The 10,078-nt window shown below is 33.4% G+C and overlaps 1 protein-coding gene across 1 annotated transcript; it reads right to left on the reverse strand.

The window, feature by feature from the left end:
• Nucleotides 1-1,742: 1,742 nt before the first annotated feature.
• On the reverse strand, nucleotides 1,743-8,769 carry LOC129806764 (medium-chain acyl-CoA ligase ACSF2, mitochondrial-like). The gene is made up of 4 exons (XM_055855535.1): nucleotides 8,764-8,769; nucleotides 8,177-8,649; nucleotides 3,636-4,158; nucleotides 1,743-3,571 (listed from the first exon to the last, which is right to left on the reverse strand). The coding sequence occupies exons 1-4, from the start codon at nucleotides 8,767-8,769 to the stop codon at nucleotides 2,936-2,938; spliced, it is 1,638 nt and encodes a 545-aa protein (XP_055711510.1). The 3' UTR covers nucleotides 1,743-2,935.
• Nucleotides 8,770-10,078: the final 1,309 nt, after the last annotated feature.

Consider the following 10,078-nt stretch of genomic DNA (forward strand, 5'->3'; position numbering starts at 1 on the left):
GGTGTATTGGGGGTTAAAGTTACGCTTTTTCATGTTAATTTTGCCCTTAAAAAGGTGTAAAATTAACATAAAAAATGTTGATATATTTTTACATCTAAAAAGTATTATAGTTATGAGGGAAAAAAGTTAATCGCACCCCCGTTTTTTTCTCAGTGAAGGTACTCAAAGTGACTTTCCCTAAAAGTTATTTGTAGTTACATCAGTACCTTTCAATAAATCCTTCATATTTGCTATTTTATCTTCATTTTGCATTGAATGTTAAATCAACTCTAACAATATTGAAATGAAGTTCATGATAAAATTGACAGATTATATTATATGTAGCGATAGAGGCATAATATTGTTAATTTGCAACCTCAAAAATCTTTTCCATTAATTATTTTAGCCTGAAATGAATTATTTACTTGTCCCAATTGGTATTTCATCCAATGAACTTCATATAGATACCAATCATAAATACCCATGCTGTTTATGAGAAATTCCTTTATCGGATTTATTCCGCAGCAATGGAGAAAATTTAATAAATTAAATTCAATCGCAATAACATCAAATATGTGTGAACGATAGTACAGTATCAAATGACAAATAATATTTTAATCAATTCAATTAAATTGTACTTTCATTGGAAATTCCCTCTGTATACATATATCATCAAATGGAAATTTTAATGAGAATTTCCAGAAGTATTTTTTCGTTATGTATATTAATAATAATAATAATATTGAGCTACATTTTCCACAGAGAAATTGGAAATGTATTCAAAAGAAAGAAAATTGAGAAAATATAGAGTACAAGAAAGATGAATTGTGGGTAAGAAAAATAAATTAAATTTCTCCCTTTTTTGATTCCTTTCCCTAAATAAAAATCCCTCCTTTCACGTCAACATTATTTGATACCTTTTCAGTATAACATTGATTCAGTGATTCTAGTGAATTTTTAGCATGCGGAAGATTTCAACATAGATATGTACTTAAAAAAAGACAAGAATAGGAAGCACAATAGGATACAAAATGTTGAGATGAATTCCTTTCTTAATTTTACTTGCGTTTGGAAAATTAAATTTTCAGTGAAATGCATTATCTTCATTCTTCTCACAAATTTTTCCCGTTGCCCATCTTCCGTGGGAACTCCTTAAGGGGCTTTGCTAGAGATTGCAATTTCATTTTACGACGACTACTCTATGCTTTTTTTGTCAAAATTTTCCTTGTTCTAGACGTGATTTGATTTTAATGTTTTCTCTCAAGAAATTCTCTCTACTCATTTTCCCACGGGAAAATTTCTCTCATGTTGTTCTCAAGAAACGTTATCTTACAACTTTTCATCACAGTTGTTGTGCATTATTTTCTCAGAAGCATTAGATTTTCTCAATTGATATAAAGTTGCCTGTTATCAAGACATTACCACTCACTCCACACCTGCTTAAGGTGAATCACTAAGTGCACTTTCTTTTAGAAATAATTAAGGGTCAAATGTCCTTTAAACATGATGCGAATAATAATAAAAAAATAATATTTATTTGTATTCACAAAAAAATCTATGAAATATTTTTTTTCAATATAGGGGAAAGACTCATAATTTTGTCTAGTTTCTTATTTTGGACACTTTGAGGATAAAATAGAACACTAAAAATAAATTGATTAAAATGATGGATTTTTATTCCAATATTTGAGGAATAATGAATTCTATCTAAATATTTGTTCTTTTTGGAAGATTTTAACACTAAATACGTTAAATTTTGAATATGATTTGAGTTGAAATTGCTTTGTTAAAAATTCAGTGTGAGCAATTGCTTACGAGAAATATGACAGAACTTCGTGTTTACTTCAGTCTTATTTAGCTGTGGTGAAGTACTAACATTTTTTCCTCGTTGTTTTCCAGTGATATTTTTAAATATTCATTGAATATTGTGTTGATTTACATTAATGGTGATTTGTACATTTTACCTGAAGTGAGGTTTGCCTTGTGAATTTGATTTTTCGTGTGAAAAATGGGAAATGTTTTAAGACATTTACCAGTGAGATGATACTCCTTATTTTGGACAGGTGTTTTTCTCACGAAATTTCGTGAAGTTGTAGCCTTTGTGATGACTAGGTTGGACAAATACCTGGAGAAACAAAGAAGCATCATCTCTACGAAAGAAATGTAGCGAGAAATGCCCTGAAAGGCTCCCGGAAATGCCAGGGAATGAGCGAATCCGCACGTACTTAGAGTATCGAAGTCAACTCACTTTAATGAATGATATGGAAAGTTTCCGGGCTTCTTGTGACATTCTACGTTTCCCTTACATGAACAGGAAGAGGACTTGGTAGGATTGGTTCATGAATGAAGGACAATGGGCATCCTGTTGAGGCGGATTAGCTGTCCATATTTATAGCCAAGTTGTCCAAATTAATAACCAAATTGTCCAAAATAAGAGTCAAATTCATCTCTATATATCAATTCATTTTTAAACGTATTAAAACTAATTTTAGTAAAAACAAAGACAATAAACCCTTTCCAAGTTTCTAAACAACCCTTCTGAAAAGAGAGTAACAAAAAAAGTAAATTAGTATTAAAAATATCGCACTTCAAACTTGGAACATCGATGTTTATAAGAAGACTGGTCAAAATTATGAGCCCTTACTCTAGTACGCTTTATTACGAGTTTCAAATAGCAATATTTTTATAAAACGTAAGTATTAAAAAGAAATTTTGCACAATTTATAAAATTCGATTCTAATAATGCAAATTTATACAGTGATAGTATAAATTGACCCTAAGTTTTCCAGGACTTTGAGGTATTTTGATGCTTTTTTTTGTAAAAGAAAACGTAAAGTAATTAACTGGGCGGTTTATTAACCAAAAAATTGCTCAAATCTAATAAAATTTGATTTGAAACTGCAATTGTAAAAGATTTCAACATCAAATTTAATTGCTGAACGATCATTGGAGAGTTTCACCTACCATGAGCTGATCTACTGAACTCCTCCTGCAGTTTGAACTTTTGAACTTTGCCTGAAAGGGTCTTCGGGAATTCTGTTACTATTTCAATGTATCTCGGAATTTTATGAAATGCAATTTTTCCCTTACAAAATTCCTTAATGTCCTTCTCAGTGAAGGATTCAGACCCTACTCGGAGACGTACAAATGCACATATTTCCTCTCCTAAACGCTCATCCGGAACCCCAAGAACATTAACTTCGGCAATTTGAGGGCATGTAGCCAAGAAGTTTTCAATTTCTTTGGGATAAATGTTCTCTCCTCCCCTGTTGATTATTTCCTTTAGTCTTCCAATGATCTTTCCATATCCATCTTCTTGGAGAACAAACTGATCCTCAGTTCTTAGCCAACCATCTTTATCTATAATTTCCTTAGTCTTTTCTTCATCATCCCAGTATTTTAGCATGTTTAAGTATCCACGAGTACATAGCTCTCCTGGTGTTCCAAATGGTACAGGGTTCCCCTCTTTGTCTATTACTTTCACCTCAACGTGATCCAGAACGTAACCAATTGTCTCGAGACCCTGCTCATCTGTATCATTAGGAAGCGAAGCGAAACTCAGTCCAGTTGTTTCGGTCATTCCGTAAACTGACTGGATTTTAATTTTTAAAGGTTAGTGTTAAGTTTATTACTTAAATATTGGATTTGAAACATACTTGCACTCTCTCCAATTTCAGTACATTCTTCATGTCCTTACACAACTGTGCTGGACATAATGCTCCTCCAGTTATAGCAGTTTTTACCCTAAGATCGAACATCTTTTCTCTTTGTTTGCTCACTAAGTCAACATACATTGTTGGTGTACCATAAATAACTTGACACTCTTCATCTTTAATCGAGATAAGAGATTTATCAGGATTGTAGACAATCGATGGAAGCACAGCCGTTGCATGTGAAGATAAACTAGCCATGATTGTACCTACAACTCCATATATGTGAAAAAATGGAACTTGAGCACATATTTTCGCATTTAGCAATCCAATTAGATTTCCAAAAGAAATTGCACTGTTAACAATAGCAAAGTGCTTTAAAAGAGCAGCTTTTGGTGCTCCTGTTGTTCCAGATGTAAACTGAATGATGTAACCACTATCTGGGCTAATAGTTTTCTGTTGATCTTCAATTTCATTAATTTGAGAAGTTGTTGCCATGGCTTCTACGTCAGTCAGCCGAAATGTTCCTCTATTTCCCAAAAAATTGTAAATTAAGATAGAGTTTTAATGAATATTAATCTGTAGATTCAAAAATAGTAAAGAAAATAAATTTTAGTTCATAAAAATACGCTAGTAAGACCCTATTTCGCCTCTTTCAATTTTTATTCGCTACAACGTTTCGGGAATACGATGTCCCCTTCATCAGGTCTACAAAGCGTTTTGAACAATTTGGTCACATTTTGAAAGAATTTTTAGCATTTACAAAGGAAAACTTTCATAGAATAATTATGGAAGAAACACGTAAGGTATATATCGTTACACTTGATTTGCACTGGAGTTAGTGGACAAGGTTGGATCACGGAGCTCATCACCATGGAGCTAACTCCACTAACTCCAGTGCAAATCAAGTGTAACGATATATACCTTACGTGTTTCTTCCTTAATTATTCTATGTAAGTTTTCCTTTGTAAATGCTAAAAATTCTTTCAAAATGTGACCAAATTGTTCAAAACGCTTTGTAGACCTGATGAAGGGGACATCGTATTCCCGAAACGTTATAGCGAATATAAATTGAAAGAGGCGAAATAGGGTCTTACTCCGTTTTCACTAAATATTGCACTACACCAGACCGTACATAGTCGAAAAATACGCTAGTTTAAAAACAGTTAAAAATCTACAAAATTTTAAAACTTGGATATTAAAGGATTACGAGCCAATTCTGAGATAAGAAAGCCTAAGGATTTAAGTTAAAGCTTTAACTTTGACACTAAAGATTTCGAAATTCCGAATTATAGGAATTTTGGATAAAATAGCCTTTAGCGCCCCTAAAGTAATTTGATTATCCAAGATGTTAAAACAAGACGTTTCAGTTTTAAGGGTGCATAAGGTGCATAAAGTTCCGATTTGCAACAAAAAGAACAATCTCCACACTTCCTCCTCTTCTCAGTGTCGCAATTCCGCTGCAGTAAATCAAGCAGAGTTCAGTTATCGCCGAAATATCGACAGTTGCTCCACCAAACACCAAACCCATTCAGCAGAAGGCACAGGAAGATACTCATACAGATTTCCCAGTTTCAGAATTTTTTCTGACAAATAATGAGCAATTCAGGTCAATTAATTTCGAGTGGTAAGTAATTCAAACAAGAAGTGTCTGTAGATAAGTGACGAGGTTAATTTATGGTTCCAGGAGCTTCATCTGGACCGAAGAAAAGAAAGAAGGGCCCCAACACACTTTTCAGCCAAAAGGAGTGCATCGTCAATTTTTTTTTCCTGGAACACAGAGATACTCTGAACGCATTAAGTGACAGATATGATCCCCTTTGGTCAAATCTCATGGAAAAATTGAATTCTATGGGGCCACCCGACAGGAACACCGCAAAAACATTATGTAAATGATCAACTACATCACTCTCCAGAAAAATATACACCCTCCGTTCCGAAATAAGTCGTACGTTTGGGAAAAATTGGGATTAAGGGAAAGTTTGTTGATAAGTGTTTTGTATATTAACAATTATCTCTTGTAAAGAACTATTGTTAATGTTCAGCACTAAAATTGGGGTACAGTCTTTATGGTAAGTTGAGGAACGAATGTCTTAAAATTGCCTTATTTTTGGCGTTTTATTTTCAATCAAAAATAGGTGCAGAATGGTGAGAGATGCAGACTTAGGACCTTCGGGGGACCCCCCATAAGTTGACCCTGGGACCATTATGTCCTTTATTTTGCTCCCATCCTTCCCCTTCGCCTCCAAAATCATGTGTTTAGGATTGCTCGAAAACACGTCGTGCGATTTTTTTTCAATTCTGGATATGTTTTAGAGAAACATATAAATGGTCCCAGGGTCAACTTATGGGGGGTCCGCTGAAGGTCCCAAGTCCCTATCTCTCACCATTTTGCATCCAGATATTCGAACACTTTTAAAAAAGGATGTTCTTTTTATTGCTCATTTTGCAAAATTTGAGATATAAAAAATGTCATATCGGAAATAACTGTTGAGATCTACTTATGCATACTAAAAATTCAGAATAAATTCTAGCCTGTATTGTTGATCACAGTCCATCTTGTAGTAATTAACTATCTACCGGAGCTCTTTGAAAAAAAAAGCGAAAAATGGACAATTTCAACATATCGATTCCTCAACTTACCATCGTGATAGGTTCCCCATATTATCCCTGAACATAGAGGATAGTTCATACACAAGATATTTGCAAATAACAAAAACGTTCTCTGAAACCATTCCTTTCGTCAAACGTACGACTTATTTCGGAACGGAGGGAGTACATCTTTGTGATAAATTAAACTCACCTTTTTGATTAAACACACCTCTTGAACAATTGACAATCTCAAATAGAACTGGACTTAAAGATTTAAAAGGTCCTATCGAGGAGCTTTTAAATTAAAGGCGATTTATAGGCGTTTGACATTTTTAAGTCTGTAAAACTTTAGCGCAGAATTCGAAATTTACAGTCTTAAAGGTTTAAATCAATTTAACACTTTAAAATTCAAGATTTTTATCAGAGAATACGAATCGACCTCTAAAGGGAGATTTAAAGATTTAAGACTTAATGATTTATCTCAGAATTGGGGGGGGGGGTGTTTAATTTTCAATTGGATATTTGAAGACATTTTATTTAAAGTAACTTGACGAACTTGACCAAATGATTGAAAAGTGCTTACAGAAAATGTGGTTTCCCGAGTACAATGAAAAGGCGTGGTTTTCATGTGTTTCCTGAATAATTGTAAGGGCTCCATATGGATTCCCTGAATAATAAATAATATATGGGATTCTTGGGATCCCTGAAAAATTCTGTGGGTTTGGCGAGTACCTTGGAAAATTGTAAGGGCTCTCAGTGGGTTTTCTGGATAATTCTACGAGTTACTTAAAAAGTTGCAAAGGTTTTCTCGAGTTCCCTGAGAAAGTGTATGGGTTTCTCTGGTTGCCTGAAAAATTCTAAGTGTTCCCCGGGTTGTTTGAATATCCTAAGAGATCCGTACGGGTTCCCTGAATAATTGTACGAATTCCTTGAAAAGTTGCAAAGGTTTCCCGGTTCCATGAAAAATTCCAAGTGTTCCCCGGATCCCCTGAAAAATTGTATCGTATGGGTTTGCCGGGTTCCTTGAAAAATTGTAAAGGCTCCGTTTGGGTTCCCTGAAAAATCCTTGGGCTCCCTGAAAAATCGTAAAAATTCTCTGGGTTCCCTGAAAAATTCTATGGGTTTCCCGGATTGTCTGAAAAAATCTTAGAGCTGCGTATGGGTTCTCTGAATATTTGTACGGATTCCTCGGGTTTCTTGAGGAATTGTAAGGGTTTCTTGTGGTCCCGTAAAAATCATAATGATTTCTCGGGTTCCCTGAAAAAACGTATGGATTCCCCGGATTGTCTGAAAAATCCTAAATGCTTCGTGTAGGTTCCCTGATTAATTTTACGATTTCCTTGGACTCCTGAAAAATCGTATGTGTTAGACGAGTTTCCTGAAAAATTGTATGGGTTTCCCGGATTACCTGAGGAATTTTATGGGCAGCCTGGATTTCCTGAAAAATAATAAGAGCTTGCTTAGGATTTCCTGAACAATTGTACGGATGTCTCGGGTTTCTTGAAGAATCGTAAAGATTCCTCTGATTCCCTTTAAAATCATACTGATTCCTCGATTTTCCTAAAAATTGTATGATACCTCGACTTGTCTGTGGGTTCACAAAATTGCCCGTAGTTCCTGAGTTCGCGGTAGATTTCCTTGTTAGATTGAAAAAGTTCGTTAATATGAGTTATCGGAGTTATGAGTTCCAAGTGGATATTTTGTACCGTTTTGCCTTTAGATCTCGTAACCAAGTAACGTACAAGAACCGTGTTTTTTTTTAAAATCATTTTCAGTTAAATTTAAATAATTAGTCTGTTGAAGCCAAATGAAAACATCTGAGTAGATATTAAAAATAGAACTATTAAATGTTATTCATACTACGCATTTAAATTGGTTCCGGTAATTATTTTTTTCGTTCAAGATTACTTTAAAATAGATTTTCATTAAACAATCAGAATAAATTCTTGACTCACGGGAAGTACTTGTCAGAATCAATTAAAATGCTGGAAAGTAGTGGCAGTTTCTTGCTTTGAATTTTTCCTGTAGAAGAACTATCCAATTCGGGTACAATTTTTAATAGTTTTTCGTAGTATTCCTCACTACGAAAACTCTCTGACGTGACAAGAGTTTTGATCCCAACTTTCTTCATAACAAATTCCATCTCTGGAGGCTCATAAGCTGGATTTAGGGTGACGAGAATAAGTCCAGCTCTTGCAGCTGCAAATGCCACAACTGGCCACATTGCAACATTAGGAGCCCAAATTCCAATTCGATCTCCTCTGGTTAGACCAATGGCACTAAATCCAGCAGCCAAACGATCTGACTTTATTTTTAGCTTATCATATGTGAATCTCTTGTTCTCCTCAACACACACATAAGCTTCGTGATCACCAAATTCACTCGCAACTCGGCTTAACTCCTGTCCAACAGTCCTGTACACTAGAGGCTGTTTTCCAGAATTGTGTATATAGCTCAAACCATTAGATTTTGCATGATACAATCGGATAAATTTAGAAATTTTTTGGATACTTGTAAAAAATTTTAAAGACCGTGCGATCACCTCCATTTTCGATGGAAACTGAACAGAGACTATACTTCCAAAAAATTCTCAGATGGCTTAAAATTTGTTTCAAACCTTTATTAAAATAGCTTTTGTTGTTCTTTTATCATCTTCTTCTTATCTTCATAGAATTGCTATAATAACCCATAAGACTTAATAAAATATTTATTCTGCTGTATTCATTTATAGCTTCTGCGATAGATGGAATATATTCATAAAATTTTCTGAATAAGTTGATAAACATATTTATGACATATTTAATCTTTATGGTAACGAAAATGACCTATCGTAAATTAAATACATCGATAGTGTCGATTGTATGTACTAATTTATATCTCGGATTTAAAAATAGATAAAATGTATCGAGCATCTGAGGGTAAAGGGAGCTACTGTAATAGTGGAAAAATGATTTTTTTGTACTACTTCTGAATGTAGTATCCGACCCTTGATTTATGGGTAAATAAATATAAAAATTTCGATTCAATTTTGTCAAATATTAGTTATTTTTGAAAACTTCTGTATCTCCCAGCGAGCACCAAATGCTAAGCTTTTTCAAATCAGCTGAAAACATATATTTTTTCAGCTGAGCTCTGCTGACCTCGAAGTTACACTAGCGATCGCAGTGGCAATTAGTCAAAGTTATTCTTTTTCCCCAATCGAGTGAGAGACTTTAATGCACTTGGTTTTTGTCTTTGCTGAGTTGAGTAGAAGCTAAGGTTAACCTTTTCCATTATTACAATTTTATGATTCTTACAATAACCACATTTGACATTAAAAAATAAAGCAAAAAATTTAAAATTCACAAAAATTTTTAAAAATTATATTTATAATATATTTTGAATAATATGTATTCTTAAACCTTTTCCGACCAATAAATTTAATTTTTTTTATCTAATTTTATCAAAAAATATTGTGAATTCATTTATAAAAAAATATACTACACCTAAATTAAAATTGCATTGCCAAGAATTCTTGTCCGCTGTGATTTTAGAAAATTAATAACCCAAGAAATTCTTGGGAATTCTCAAGATATTTTGATATTTAATGAATTCTAAATTCGAGAAATATTGAAAAAACTTCGGAACCTCATGGAAATACCAAGAAGATCAAGAACATATAGAATTTAGAGCCTATATCATTTTTATTTAATGGTATACACAGTCTACTCAAAATTATTTGAAATGATTTCCAACAAATTAGCATATTTTCCTGACTTTAAAGGTATTTAAAAACTCTCTTCTAAAAAATATAAATGCATATCATTTTAGTTTAAAAACTGAATCATCAAATTAAATAAATTTTTCATTTAAAAAAG

The sequence above is a fragment of the Phlebotomus papatasi genome, chromosome 3, assembly GCF_024763615.1.
Source record: "Phlebotomus papatasi isolate M1 chromosome 3, Ppap_2.1, whole genome shotgun sequence".
Taxonomy (NCBI): Eukaryota; Metazoa; Arthropoda; class Insecta; order Diptera; family Psychodidae; genus Phlebotomus; species Phlebotomus papatasi.

Coding starts and splice junctions, on each gene's coding strand:
- LOC129806764 (XM_055855535.1), bottom strand. Junction 4,159..8,176: donor GATTCTGACAAGTACTTCCC/GTGAGTCAAGAA, acceptor TTTGGGAAATAG/AGGAACATTTCGGCTGACTG. Junction 3,572..3,635: donor TGAAATTGGAGAGAGTGCAA/GTATGTTTCAAA, acceptor ATTAAAATCCAG/TCAGTTTACGGAATGACCGA.